This window comes from Leptodactylus fuscus, chromosome 11, assembly GCF_031893055.1.
Source record: "Leptodactylus fuscus isolate aLepFus1 chromosome 11, aLepFus1.hap2, whole genome shotgun sequence".
NCBI classification, from domain to species: domain Eukaryota; kingdom Metazoa; phylum Chordata; class Amphibia; order Anura; family Leptodactylidae; genus Leptodactylus; species Leptodactylus fuscus.
The window spans coordinates 43,868,931-43,883,672 of record NC_134275.1 but is presented as its reverse complement, the minus strand read 5'-3'; the positions used below and the strand labels follow the sequence as shown (position 1 = coordinate 43,883,672).

Sequence of the window (14,742 nt, the reverse complement as noted above, 5' to 3'; positions counted from 1 at the left end):
GATTGGTCCATGAGGCGGGCACATGATACGTCATAGCTGATTGGTCTTGGGGAGAAGAGGAGCGGACGGTAAGTGGTCCCGTCTAGGATGGAGGCGCCCATGGTAGGTTCTCCAGTGGGAGTGGGATGGAGATGCCCCGCTGTACACAGGTCATTGCTGAGGTAACTGGAACGGAGTCGCCTGCAGATGCTGCCAGAGAAGCCCCTTCTAGTCACATCACTGGAGGGCAGGCTGGAGCTCAGACCTGGGCAGGTGGTCCTGTATAAGTGGAGGGAAACCCCTCTCCCAGACAGGTCCCATATTTGTGTACAATACAGTGTTGGCCCCGGTTCACACATACAGAAATGTGCAGCTAATTCTGCAGCAGATACTGCCTCACAACCAGCTCCATATAATACAATCCTGGCCCAAACCTGCCATCCATCCATCCACTGTGGGAGGAGGGGATGCCGCTTCTGGATTTCAGGCCCATCCTGCTCAGTCTTGCTGTAAATTCCACATAGAACCCGCGGCGTGAGATTATCGCTTATTAGCGCCATCGTATATGAGGAGAATCACTGAGCGAACCCACAGTGCGGAGCAGAGGTACAGGTGCGGTTAGTTTTGGCATCGCCCCCTTGACGGTTCTCATCTCTAGATTTGTACTGTACACATGTCATTAAATGTTATGGGAGTCGTAAAACCTTAAAGGGGTCAGCTAGTGCTATGTATAGGATAGTAAGTCCCCCCAAATTCCTCCAGCAGTAATCCGCTTGTAGTAGTGGGTCCACCCGCTCCACCTTCAGCCGCCATCTTTACACTCCTTGTTCTTTTTCAGTCCTGCAGTAACCTATTGCTGATTCAGCTTCCCGAGTCGATATACTATATTCCTGCACCCTCACCTGTGGATGCACTAAATGGTAAGAAACTCTCTTTAAATGCACATTACCCCTGCGTTACTCTTGTAGCACGCTCTGTCTCCATTACTTAGGTTGTGAGCCCTACTTGAGACAGTGCTGACAGTATCTCTATGATGACACTAACGTTTTAGTTGTGGAAAAATGCTGCAAAGTAAGAATGCTTTCAAAAATAGCAGTCTTAGGGCGAGTTCACACCTGTTCCCGGTCTCCGCTTTGCAGGTTTCCGTCTTCTGCCTGAGAAATTGGACAGGTGACGGAAACCAACAGTCAGTTTTAAAACCCATTCACTTGAATGGGTTCGCAAAGTGACCGCTCGTGAGCGTCTTCTGCCTCTCCGCGGCGAAACCATTTTTTCTAACCGGACAGATCTGCAGGACTTTGTGTCTGGTTAAAAAAAAAAAAAAAAACTGTTTCGCTGCGGAGACCAGAAGACACTCACGGGAGGACACTGACTGTTTCCGTCTCCTGTCCAGTTTCTTGGGCAGAAGATGGAAACCTACAAAGCGGGCGCAGGTGTGAACCCTCCCTAAGTCTCCATTCACACAGCCATGAGCAGCGTACAGCTCCATAAAAATTGAACACACAGTACCTGGATTGGTATCTGCGTACCGTCTGTATATTTCTTGGGCCCTTACCTTTGAATTAATGTCCTGAGCCACAAAACTGGACAGAAATAGGACCCATTTTGCAGCTGTTTTCTATGGCTTATAGCCTGAAGTTAGTGGGGTCCAACAGCGCTTCCTGATCAGGAGAAGTGCCCACCCTCTGTAATGACAGCAGCCAGGAGAAACTACTCCCCTCCCTTTAGCGTTAATACCTGCCATAACGGCAGCAGATGGGAGGGGCGATTACCGATCCCTGCAACCACTATAGTAATGTATTAAAGCTAAAGTGCAGCAGTCAAGAGGTAAGGCTGTGATCACACGGAGGAATTTGCAAAGGATTTGGCCCCCGAATCTGGGGCAGGTTCCTCTTGGAATCTGCCTCCAATTATTTTTAATGGGAGGCAGAGATCGCAGCAGGACGCTGAAAAAAGAAGTGTCCTGCCTGATCTTACTGCGGACACCAAGGCTTGAGACTCCCTGCAGACTAGGCCCATTCAGCAGGACCTATTCAGCAGCGGGATGCACTGCATCAGCATACCGTCGCAGGTAGACTGCAGCAAAAATACCAGTGGCGGAAAATTAAGAGTAATTCCTCCTTATTATCCGCCATGTGAACATACCCTAAGGGTGCATTCACACTACGTATACGGCAGCTTATTCTGAACGTAAAACACGTTCAGAATCAGCGGCATATAGAGCAGTTCCATTCATTTCTATGGGAGTCGGCATACGAGCGCTCCCCATAGAAATGAATGGGCTGCTTCTTTCACGACGAGCAGTGAAAGAATGGAAAGTGCTCACGTGTACGGCTAGCTCTGCTTATGCCGAGCCGTACACGCGGCGCTTCCCATTCACTTCAATGGGACTGCTCGTAGTGAAAAATGCTGTGCAGGGCCACTATGGGGCACAATACTGTGTGCAGGGATCCCTGTGGGACATAATACTGTGTGCAGGGCCACTAAGGGACATAATACTGTGTGCAGGGGCCACTATGGGACATAATACTGTGTGCAGGGGCCACTAAGGGACATAATACTGTGTGCAGGGGGCGCTATAGGGTATGATACTGTGTTCAGGGGCCACTATGGGGTATAATAGCGCGTGCAGGTATGCAAGGGGGGGGGGCATGTTAAATTTATAAGTAGTTCATGGACAAAAGAGTAAAATTGGTTTCCAGTTACACAACTATCTATTGTAGGGCTTCAGTGGCGAAAGCTCCCTGTATAATAAGCAATAATGACAATCTTACTATCAGGCAGTTTTCCCCTGACCAATATTGCTGCTCAGTAAAGCTGCTTGCACACTACAGTAACACTACAGTCTCTGGGCCGTGGATTCTACATCTCCATAGACTTCTATGGAGCCTGCAAAATTCAAAGCTTTGTGCACAAAGAAGTCTATGGAACCGCCAAATCCATGGCCTGGAGGCCCGTGAAAAATACTATAGTGTGCGAGCAGCCACTAAGGAGACCAGACATGTTTTATTAGTGCATGCGTGTACATGTGTGTGATCCATGTGTATGTATGCATATGTGCATGCACGTGTGTGGTCCTTGTATATGTGTACATGTGTGTGTGCGCGCGTGTATATGTGTGTCCATGCGTGTGATCCATTTGTGTGTGTGTGTGCGCGCGCGTGTATGTGCGTCCATGCATGTGATCCATTTGTATGTATGCGTGTGTGCATGCACGTGTGTGGTCCTTGTATATGTATGCGTGTGTGTGCATGGTTGTGATCCATGTGTATGTATGTGTGTGTGGTCCGAGTATGTGTGTGTGTGCACACGTGATCCATATGTATGTATGCGTGTGTGGTCTGTGTATATGTATGCATGCATGCATGTATGTGCGCATGTTACCCATGTGTTTCTGCATGCACAGAGCAGTGTCCATGCGTGTGGTAGTTCTGTGTGAGTACGCATGTGCCCTGTTCGTCTGTTTGTGGTCTGTGCGTGTGTGTGTGTGTGGTATTTATGAGGTGGTGTTTGTGTTGTGTGTATCTAGAGTGTTCTAATGTTTTTGTAGTGTGTTGTGGTATTTGTGTGGTGTTGTGCTTGTGGGTTTGTGTACGTGTGCTGTCTGTGTGATGTTTATATGGTGTTTGTGTGTTGTGTGTGGTGGTGCGGCCCCTTTAGCAGCGACTCTTTGGTGCCGCCGCTATAATCCGTCCCTGTCAGTCACAATTATTGTTTTCCCCTCAGCACTTTCACATTTCCCATTATATGTATAGGGCCTAAATTTAGTCGCCCCAATCTCATGACGGGGGGACGCTAGCGAAATATAACATGCACAGTATTCTGCTCCTGTGGGTGGAGAGGGGGCGTGCCAAATTTCTCCCAAATCGGGCAAGAACTGTGGATTTGTATAGAGCAGACTACGGTACTACAGATTTTGAGTTTTAGATAGATAGATAGATAGAGATAGATAGATTATACTTTGTGAGGGGGCACTACTGAGGAATTATACTGTGGGCAGCTCTAATGCCCTATCAGTATCCCCCCCACCACAGTATAATGCCACCTACACATATAACAGTATAATACTCCATCAGTACCCCTCCACATCATAATGCTCCATTATATTGTGTGGAGACCACCAATGGGACTTTGTGTATGAGCCTTAACTGTTAGCCATTAACTTCCCTTCCCAGTATACCATTTAGTGACTTTGATCTGCTTCAATTGACCACCAGGGAAAGGTTAAATTAATATGAAATATTTTTCTTGACCAATCCTGAGGTGTATTTTAAGCGTTTTATTGTCCAAAAAATACTTTGTATTAATAAATTTTGTCTCCTTTCTGTGGAATCCTGCACTGAGGTTTGCTTTCTTTCCCTAGCTGAAATCAGTACACTTCTAGCTGAAGTACGGGTGGACAGGCTGCAATGTATAATGCAGTGAAACTGAGGCTGAAACAAATATATCTTGTCATTTTATAAAGTAGAGCAGTGATTTGGTGTCATGATTTTTTTTATTTTTTTTTAAACTGTAATTTTTATTGAAAAGTTTTAACAAACCAAAATATATATAAAAAACAAACAAACAAAACAGAGACGGAAGAAGGGGGAAGGCTAACGGCCCAATCCCCAAATAGGCAAGAATCATTTATATAGACCAAGCAAAAGAAAAGGGGGACGCGGGGAGAAGACCACCACAAAAGACAAGGGCAAGAACGAGAAAGGAGAAGGAGGGAAAACAAGGATCAGAGACCCCATAAAGTACAGTATGTGTCCCAGGGGGTCCAGATGGAGCGGAAGGTGTCCAGAGTATTATTGAAGTTGGCAGTCAGGAAATCAAGGCTCCTCACATCTTCATTCAAGCCAAACGCTCAAGACCAGAAGTAAGGTTCACACTCTTCCAGTTTCTGTCATATTAGAGTCTTTCAGTCCTACCTGTATTCTATCCAGAGATATCACCAGCTGAAAACACAGTAAGGATTAGGGCGATTATATAGAGCTGTAGTCCCTCTCAATCCCCACTGTATAGGTATCGCCAGAAATAATAAAGGTAGGACAGTGATCTTTGTGACATATGAAAGTTAAGAATATCAAATACATATATCTCTCATACAACACCAGAATCTCTGTTCATTATATAGAATATCCAATATATAACTATTAGCTATCCTTAGCTTCTGTGCCTTATACAAGATCACCCCCACCCCTACACAATGAGAAGCAATATAGAAATCTCAGCTAGCAATACAGAAATAAGGGAAAGAAAGTGGATTTTAGCGCAGGATTTAGTCAAGTTTACGACTATCAACTTCTGATCACAATTTTCTTCTGTAGGTCGCAACACTGTTATGAAGTGACACAGAACCAGGTGTGCAGGAGGCTTAAACTGGGCGAGGAGCAGCAAAACTCTGCTACAAAGGTTGTGGTCGACGATTTTATGTCACAGTGTCATACAACATGGCAAGACTGAGCGCAGCAACAAGACACAAGATAGTTACACTGCGTCAGCAAGGTCTCTCCCAGTCAAAGATCTCCAAGCAGACTGGGGTCTCAAGATGTGCAGTACAAGCCCTTCTGAAGAAGCACCAAGAAACCGGCAACGTTGAGGACCGCACACGCAGTGGCCGGCCAAGGAAACTTACTGCAGCAGATGAAATGCACATCGTCCTTACCTCCCTACAAAATCGTAAGAAGTCCAGCAGCGCCATTAGGTTAGAACTGGCAGAAACCAGCGGGACCCTGGTGCACCCATCCACTGTTCGGAGGAGTCTGGCTAGAAGTGGTCTTTATGGAGGAGTTACGGCCAAAAGACCAGACCTTCAACATGCAAAGAAGTATACGGAGAATCCTACTATGTAAGTCTTTCCAAGAGAATATGTTCAAATCTGTTTTCCAGGATGTAATTAGGAAAACAGTGCTTCTTTCTGCTGCCTCTAGGACAGCTCCCTTAAACACCAGGCATGGCTTTTTCAGACAGCCTAATACCATGATGTGGGATTATTGCCAAACTAGTATATCTGTTAAAGGGACAGACTCCCAACTGTGGACAGCGCTGTTTCGATCTGGTTGGATCTCGTCAGCACAGCGTAGGGAAACTAGTTTCCTACTGGTTTCCCTACGCTGCAGGCATTGCTCTGTTATGTTTAAACTCGGACTGGTGTCATTTTAGCATGGAATGGGCAGATCTGCAGGCATTGGTGTCAGTGACATTTAGGCTTGGACAGGTCCTTTTAGCATGGGCAGCTGTAGGAGTATTGTTCTGTGATGCTTTGTGTTGGACTGGTGTCCTTTTAGAATGGGTCGTTCTGCAGGTATTGCTCTCAGCAATGCTTGAGCTTGCATCCAAATATGCTTAGGCTAGGTTCACACTTACGCTGGCCTCTCTGTTATTTGGATCTGGTCCGCTAAAACAGCATAGACTATAATGGAGTCCGCTGGGTATCTGTTGGGTTTATGCTAGTTCATACTGAAACCAGCAGAGAGAAAAGTCCTCTGTGCAGCACTTTTCTCCTCAGTGATTATCGGCAGAATCTGTTACGGAGTTTCCTATGTAACAAGTCTCCTTAGTAACAGTGTGTGAATAAAGTAAAGAGGAAAATTTACTCACCGACATTTTCATTTCCCGTAGTCCGTAGGCAGCACAATTACACAAGGGATTTCGTCCCCTAGGTACAACCAGAGAGACAGGTTAGTTAGCAATCGTGAACAACCAATTAAACAATTAACAAGGACCCCTCCTATAAAGGTAAGGAAGTCGGCTGGCCCAATTGTGTTTTTTTTTGAAGCAATAGATATTCAATAGGGAGGGTCGCTTGTGCTGCCTATGGACTACGGGAAATGAAAATTTCGGTGAGTAAATTTTCCTCTTTCCCGTACGTCCTACGGCAGCACAATTACACAAGGGATTTGAGAAACAATGAGATAATAGGGAGGGATGCCAGCCGCCACTCTTTGCCTAATAAGGATCGCACTGCTGCTCGTGAATCGAGTCTGTAGAGTTTGATAAATGTGAATGAAGAGGATCCGGTTCCGCCATGTGCATTTGTTCTAGTGGAATATGTCCCACTTCTTCCCATGATGTGAACATGGGCCGAGCGGCATGAGCTCTGACTTTAGCGGAGATTGCAGATCACTCAGTTGGTAGCACATTTCAGCCGCAGCCCTGAACCATCTTGCCAGTGGGGCTTTTACTAGTCCTTTGCCCCCTTATTTGGGCCATAATATTGCCAGTAAAATTTTGGCTTTCCTGAAGCTGTTGGATCTCTGCAACCAGACAGGAGTTCTCTTTAACATGTAAAGATGCCACTTTAGTTACTCCTCTCCCTAAGATTTAGGGAAGACCCTGGCAAGGCAACTTCCAGGCTGATCTGCTTGAAAGAGGGACCTTAGGAAGGAACCCTGGGATGGCTCTCAAGAGAAGACAAACTCCTAGGATCTCCGATAAGACTCTTTGTCGTAGAGAGCCTGTAATACACTAATATGTCTGATAGATATGATGGCGATTAAGAAGAAACTTTGAAGTTTAGCCATTTATTGAGACTTCTTGAAGTGGCTCAAATGGAGACTCAGCGCATTAATGACCCTGCAGGGCCCTAAAGGAGAATACTTTTTTTTTTTTTTTTTTGGTGACAAAAACGGACTTAACATTTCCAATGCTTTGATTAAAAAAAAAGGTTCTTATGAGGTGGAGACTAACGAGTATATAAGTATCTTCAAAATAGCATATATGAGTATACCAGACAATATGTGAGTATATCCACAATAGGATATATGAGAATATACAATGAAAAATATCCAAGTATATATAATGGAAGATATGTGCACGTATCCACAATAGAATATATGTAAGTATATACAATGGGCGATATGCGAGTCCACACATCAGACTACCTTGTGAGTATATTCACCATATAGTATAGGACCATATCCACAAGAGTTCATGAGTGTATCTCTATAATCGAGTATATGAGAGTGCAACCATAAATAAAGCACATGCGAGTATGTATACAACGAAGTTTATGTGAGTGTAAACATGCTAGAGTGTATACACAACAAAGTATTTGTGAGTATATACACAGCAGAGTATGTGAGTATACACACCGTAGAGTGTATGTGAGTATATACACAGTGTATATGAGTATATACACAATAGATTGTATGTGAGCATACACACAGTAGAGAATATGTGAATATATACACCATGGAGTGTATGTGAGCATACACACAGTAGAGTGTATGTGAGTATATACACAGTAGAGTGTATGTGAGTATATACACAGTAGAGTGTATGTGAATATATACACAATAAAGAACATGCGAATATATACACGGTAGAGTGTATGTGAGTATGCACACAATGAAGTGTATGTGAGTATTTACACAATGGAGTGTATTGAGTATATACACAGTAGAGTATGTGAATATATACACGGTAGAGTGTATTGAGTATACACACAACGGAGTGTATGTGAGTATATACATAGTAGAGTGTATGTGAGTATACACACAATTGGGCCAGCCGACTTCCTTACCTTTATAGGAGGGGTCCTTGTTAATTGTTTAATTGGTTGTTCACGATTGCTAACTAACCTGTCTCTCTGGTTGTACCTAGGGGACGAAATCCCTTGTGTAATTGTGCTGCTGTAGGACGTACGGGAAAATGTTGCTTACCATTTTCACATATATATGTTCTGGTTTGTGGGTTGTTGTTTTTTTTATTTTTATTTTATTTATTTTTTTCTCTCCTTAGTCTCACCACAACGATTAAAGAAGAGTATATAGAGGATGAATCGGAAGAATGTAAATTTGACTCAGAGGTTGAACCACCTTACGACGTGAGGGCATATTTCATAAAGATTCTCACTTCATTATAATAAATATATATTTCTCAAGCTCTGTATTCTGTGGCTGTTCCTAACAGAATGAAGCATTAGAGGAAGATCTTCAAGTAGAAACTGTGATTGTCCCTGGTACTAGTGATAACTCGGTAAGTGATTCTGTATTTTCTGCTCCCCCTAGAGGCTGATTGTATATTACTTTTCTATCAGGGTTTCCAAGCACCTTCATAGTCTTCAGTGATCAGGAGAATGGGTGACCCAACATCATGTGAATGGAGTATTGATGTACCTGCGTGGCTTGTGGTCCTATTCACTTCTATGGGAATGTTGCAACTGGACAGCAGCCCCGTAAAAGTGTATAAAGTGTCAGACACACATGGAGCATACCTGGATCATTTCGTCCCCATCTCCTGATCCTGGGGACTTTGACAGTCAGATCATTAGTGATCTGGCTTGCATTTCTTTGTCCTGTGTATAGAGCACTTTTACTTGCAGAAGGGTTGGGATATATATATATAAAAAAATTTTAAGCTGTAAATTTTATTAAAGTTTTTGCAAGTTACATAACAATGTAATAAGAAACAAGGTTGAAATAACAGACAAAAAGAAGTAGAAATGAGAAATCGTCTAATGGTAACTCAAAAAACATGGGGGGGGGGGACCAGGGCAAGAGGGGTGGAGGGAAAAGGGAAGGAGTCAGAGACTATGTAGAATATAATATGCATCCCAAGATGACCACACAGCTTTAAAAGCCTCCACGGTATGATTAAGAGACGCCGTCAAATACACCATGCTACGAACGTCCTTCATACGGGCAATAAGCTTCGGACTAGTGGCAGGAAAGATCTTCTCCAGTGGAGTGTAATGATGGTGTTGGCGGCAGTACATAGGCATAGAAACAATCTGGAGGTCTGCTGTCCAAGTTGTTTGGGGTGTAGATTAAGCAAATAAGTAAAGGGATCCAGGGGGACACCCTGAATAAAAAAGGCATCAGTAAAGTATCTGATTTCTGTCCAGAAGTGGCAGATCCGTGAGCACTTCCAGAAAATGTGGTACCAATGCATAAGTAACTTATACTAGGTCTCCCAGAAAGTAATACACGTGGAGGACATGACCGTACAGCATCAAATCAGCATTGCCTGGGTGAGATCTGCCTATTCAGAGCACCTAAACATGTACTTATGAGAGAGGGGGCCCGTCTCTCCAGAGAGGAGCCTGTAGATGCCCGATATCAGCCTACCATGAGGGTACCCGCTTGGCAAACTTATCAAAAGCAGTAGAGATTGAGACCTTCAGGGAACCAAACTGAGATGCCCCAAAATGGCCAATTTGCTTTTAGTGGAACCACTCAAAGGTAGGCAAGTGAAGCACAGAGGTGAAATAATCAAAAGGCCTGAGCTCCAAAGTCAATGAATCCACCAGGTCTGCAATGTTTAGTGTAAGGAGGCTCTAGAGTCAGGGGGTTATATAATTTTATATGTTTCTTTGCATTTTCTACTTTCATTGTGTCTTTCATATAGTTTTTAGAATCGGGAAACAGTTTCATGTCAATTGTAAAAGGGATTATAATAACGGCACTATACACTATGGGCCAGAGACCAATTACAATATCTGGTGTCCAAGACACATGTAATAAAGTAAAATTTTGTTAATCATTTATATACACTCATTGACATAATAAATCCGGCCCCAATAATTCATTGTTGTTGAGGCCTGAAGATTTCTAAGTGATTGTGATGATGGTCTAAGGAAGTGATAGCAATAAGGCCTAGATGTCAACAATTAGTTAATGCAGCCATCCTACTTCTCTCAGTCTAATGATGCACCTGCTCTCAAAGACTTTTTGCCCAGGTCACAGATTTTAAGTGCATCCTAGAGACATGTCTAGTAGTCACCAAACTCTCACCAAGAGGTACACTACCCAAAAGTAGCCTCTGTGAACCTTTTTGTAGGGCCGCAGGGGAAGCAGTGTTGTGGCAAGACAGAACTGTAGGATGAGTTTTGTAGCAATCCCACATTTCTATCTGGGTGCCGGGTTTTTTTGTTCCTTCAATGTGTATGTGTGCCATTGCCTATCCTGAATAGTTATAGCTTCCAGCAGCCCTAGTCCCATATAGAACTTTGCACACGCTCTGTTACCTTACACTTTGTGTATCAGACAGTACCAGGATCTTCTATAAAACTTAAACTGAAGCTAGAGTTAAAGTGGAAGAATCAAGAAGCAAATTAACCCTTTACAACACTGTATTTTTTTGTCCTTTTTTTGGCTCTTTTAGTCTGAACAAGAAGAGTGTATGGGGGATGAATCTGAAGAATGTGACTCAGAGGCCGAACCACCTCACGGAGTGAGTACAGATTTCATATATAATTCTGCAGAAAGCGTGTATATATTATATCATTTTAGGTGTGTGTGGATACATATGACTGTGTTTTTGGCTGCTTCCAACAGAGTGAAACCTCAGAGGATGATGCCCCGCGAATTATAATTGTCCCCAGTCCTAGTGATAAGCTGGTGAGTGCTTTATTTTTTCTTCTTATAATTGCACATCAGAAGATCCCTCTAAACGGGAATAGTATTTTGCAGGGTTTCCAAGCACCTTCTTATGGATAAGTATCAGATCACAGGTAGTCCAACCACTGGGACCCCAGTGATCAGGAGAATGGGTAATCAAAAGTCCTCATGTATTCCATGGTTATGAAGACCTGCATGTCCAGTGCTCCGTTCAGTTTTATTGGACTGTGGCGACCATGATGACTAGCAGCCCCATAAAAGTGTATAAAGTGCTGGGGCACAGGGAGAATACACTGGAACATTTGGTCCCATGAGATCTGGCACAAAGCATTCAGTAGGACTTAGCTTATATACACTGTATCTTCATATGTGTCTGAGCATTTCCTTTTTTACTGTCCCTTTTATTTAGCTTTTAGATGTCAATAACCATTTCATGTAAATGGTAAAGGAATTTTAATAATGGTACCGTATGCTGTGGGTCAGGAAACCGATGATATTTGGACATGTATGACACTGCAAATGTCACACAAAAAAGGATGACTGAATAAGCAGGCCATCAGACTACTATTCCTCTAATACAATGGTGAACGTATACTGCTTTAGATCATCTAAATCAGGCATGTCAAACTCAGGGTACCCCGAGGGCCACATGAGTAACAAGAGGTTGTTGCGAGGGCCACACAGCAGCTAATGGCTAGGGCCTAGGGGACTGATTACTAATACCATGCATCGCAAAAATCCGGCATTTCTATTGCAGGCTACATAGAGTAGCCTACAATAGAAAATATAGAATGACAGGCTGGAGCCTCACAAGGCTCCCGGCTGCCATAAAAATGCACGCAGGCCCCGAATCTTGCTCCGGGTGCCTGCGATTGCCGGTAAAATGGCACTTCAGTTAAAGCTGGCAGACACCATTATTGTGTTGGAGTGCTAGGGAAGGGTTGGAGTGCTGGGGAGGGGGGCTTCTGGATGTCTGGCCCTTCCTTGGGCCTGAGGACTGTTTTTTCCCACCCACTTGCAATTCTTGCACTTGGGGGTTAATAGGAGCACTACAGACTGTAATGCTCCAATTAACCCCCAAGTGAAAGAATTACAAGGTGGGTGGGAGAAAAAACAGTCCTCAAGTCCAAGGAAGGGCCAGACAGACATCAAAAAGCCCCCCTCCCCCAGCACCCCAACCCTTCCCCAACACTCCAACCCCCCCCCCCCCCATCATCATAAATCTAGTATTTATCCCCTATCCGTAGGATAGGGGTTAAATACTTGAAAAATCACAATTTCTCCTGCAGAAGCTTACCTGCTTCTGCTCTTCAGCCTGCGCAGCGGTCTTGTGAGACCGAGTAGGACGCAGGCACACGTCGGGTGCGGGCCTGATTACGAGGCCACGTCACCCGGCGTGTGGGGAGGAGGGGGCAGAGCGGAGGGAGGAGGGGGCGGAGCAGGCAGGAAGACCTGCTCCCTGCGAAGGGTGAGGGGTGGCCGCTGGAGCAGCGCTGCATCCAGCAGGGCCGCCCCAATCCACCGCTCGCTTTCCTTGTACATCTGCGGCCCGCACAAAAGTCTCAAACTTTGTCTCTAAAGTTTAGAGACAAAGTTTGAGACTTTTGTGCGGGCCGCAGATATGCCTGTAAAGGGCCGCATGTTTGACATGTCTGATCTAAATAACATAAAATTCATAATTTATTCTATTTTTTTCACAGACCTCTTCGGATCGCTGCTTATCGTAACATTTTTTTCCCACTTTTTTCTATTTTGTTTCGAGAATAAAAAACACAAACACGTAAGATGGATAGCCTTACAGAACAAAAAGCTGAAAATATATCAGATGATCCAGTATGTATGTAAAGTCCATCACAAGTACTCATATCAAGTATTACAGGTACATCTCTTAGGACCAAACATAGTCCTAGATGGATGAAGAGGGGCCAGCTGTTATTTTTCATTTTCCGGCCATTATAAGCATGCACATCCATTCAGGGAGGGTCAATATCCCAGGTGAGAACTCGCTGTCACCACTGTTTGGGGGATCTGGTGGCATTTAGACGGCCAGACAAAGTTTAGTATTTGATCATTTATAGCCTGAAGAGTATTAACAGGTACCTGAACTTGGAGCGTCTCAACTAGATGGAGAAATTTGTGCACAATGGACATTTTATCGCTGCCTAGAAAAATGGTTTCCATTTATTTAACTAGTGTCTTGTATCTTGAATAAGAAGTGGGATATTGGCCTGATAGAGGGTGGAATAAGTCGGATTCAGATGGATCCCTAAGTATTTAAGGGATGCCTCATACCATCCACAGTTGAAGGAAGATATGGACAGATCTTAAAGGGGTATTCCCAACTCACTTGTTTCACCAGCCTGCATGCTGTGTGCTCTGTTCACTTCCTGGTTTTCTCGGTACATTGGTGGGCGGGGTTTCACTTGCTCTGCTATCTCTCTTCGTAGCAGTACATGTTTGCAGTCAGTAATGAGGGATGGTTGTTAATAAATTAGCACAGTATCACTGGAAGATGCACAATATGAAGCTGATGTAGCAGAGCTGGATTTGATAGATAATGAGAATCCCAAATATACATGCTACAGGAACAAGAGTCAGCTTGCAATAAACTCTGTTTTAGGTCTTTGTTAAATACAGAAGTAACGGACTCCCTGTCTCATCCCTCATCAGCAAAATGTAATTAGCAGACTGATAACTGGGAGATAAACAGATCAGAAATACAAGCTGCTCCCGAGTCCCGAGCACTCAGCTCCCCCTCCCTCCTGAGAGCAGGGCGTTACGTCACTTGTCCTGGGCAGAGAGGTAAGACCATCCCAGGTCCGTGATTATGGAAACAGTATAAACAATGAAGTGAATATGATGTGAATAAGATGGCTGTAACACTCCAGGCCGAGGGTGGGTTAGGAATGGATACAAGAGGATGGATCAAAGTAAGTAGTAAGTCCTCAGCGGGTAACGTGATTGTCCCTAATGAAAATGCTTTGTACAATGTTTTCATTGTTTTTATTGTAATCTATGTTGAAAAACTTGTTAAATAAATAATTTTTTTCAAAAAATTCCTTTGGGTCTGTATTTGTACTGCTAGCGGTTCTATGCTTAACACAGGATGAAGAGGTAAGCGTGGACAACCCTGGTGTGTTCAGTTGTCTATGGTAAGTAGCGTAGGAGTGAAGCAATCTGATCGGGGCTGTAGGCTGAGGGGAGAGACCACCCAAAGCCTGCACAAAAAGGCTCCTGAAGCCATAATGAGTAAAAGTATGAAACATTCTAATCAGTCAGAAGCCTCAAGACTAAGGCTGAGTTCACACAGAGTTTGTTGGTCAGGAATTTGGTCAGAAATCAGCCTCCAAAAAAAGGTCTACCAATAAAACTTTTTTGGGGAGGCTTTTTTGGAGGCGGATTCCTGACCAAAAAACTCCGTGTGAACTCAGCC

At 44.0% G+C, this 14,742-nt stretch overlaps 1 protein-coding gene across 2 annotated transcripts; it reads left to right on the top strand.

Moving 5' to 3' along the window:
- Positions 1-24: 24 nt before the first annotated feature.
- LOC142184356 (uncharacterized) lies at positions 25-14,307 on the top strand. Of its 2 annotated transcripts, XM_075259166.1 has the most exons (8): positions 25-68; positions 818-899; positions 5,295-5,815; positions 8,710-8,794; positions 8,881-8,946; positions 11,074-11,142; positions 11,247-11,309; positions 13,010-14,307. In XM_075259166.1, exons 3-8 carry the CDS (start codon positions 5,418-5,420, stop codon positions 13,034-13,036), a joined length of 708 nt encoding a protein of 235 aa, XP_075115267.1. In that variant the 5' UTR covers positions 25-68; positions 818-899; positions 5,295-5,417; the 3' UTR covers positions 13,037-14,307. The 2 variants fall into 2 exon arrangements, with proteins under 2 accessions (XP_075115267.1, XP_075115268.1); XM_075259167.1 differs by lacking the exons at positions 25-68; positions 818-899 and adding an exon at positions 4,789-4,843.
- Positions 14,308-14,742: the final 435 nt, after the last annotated feature.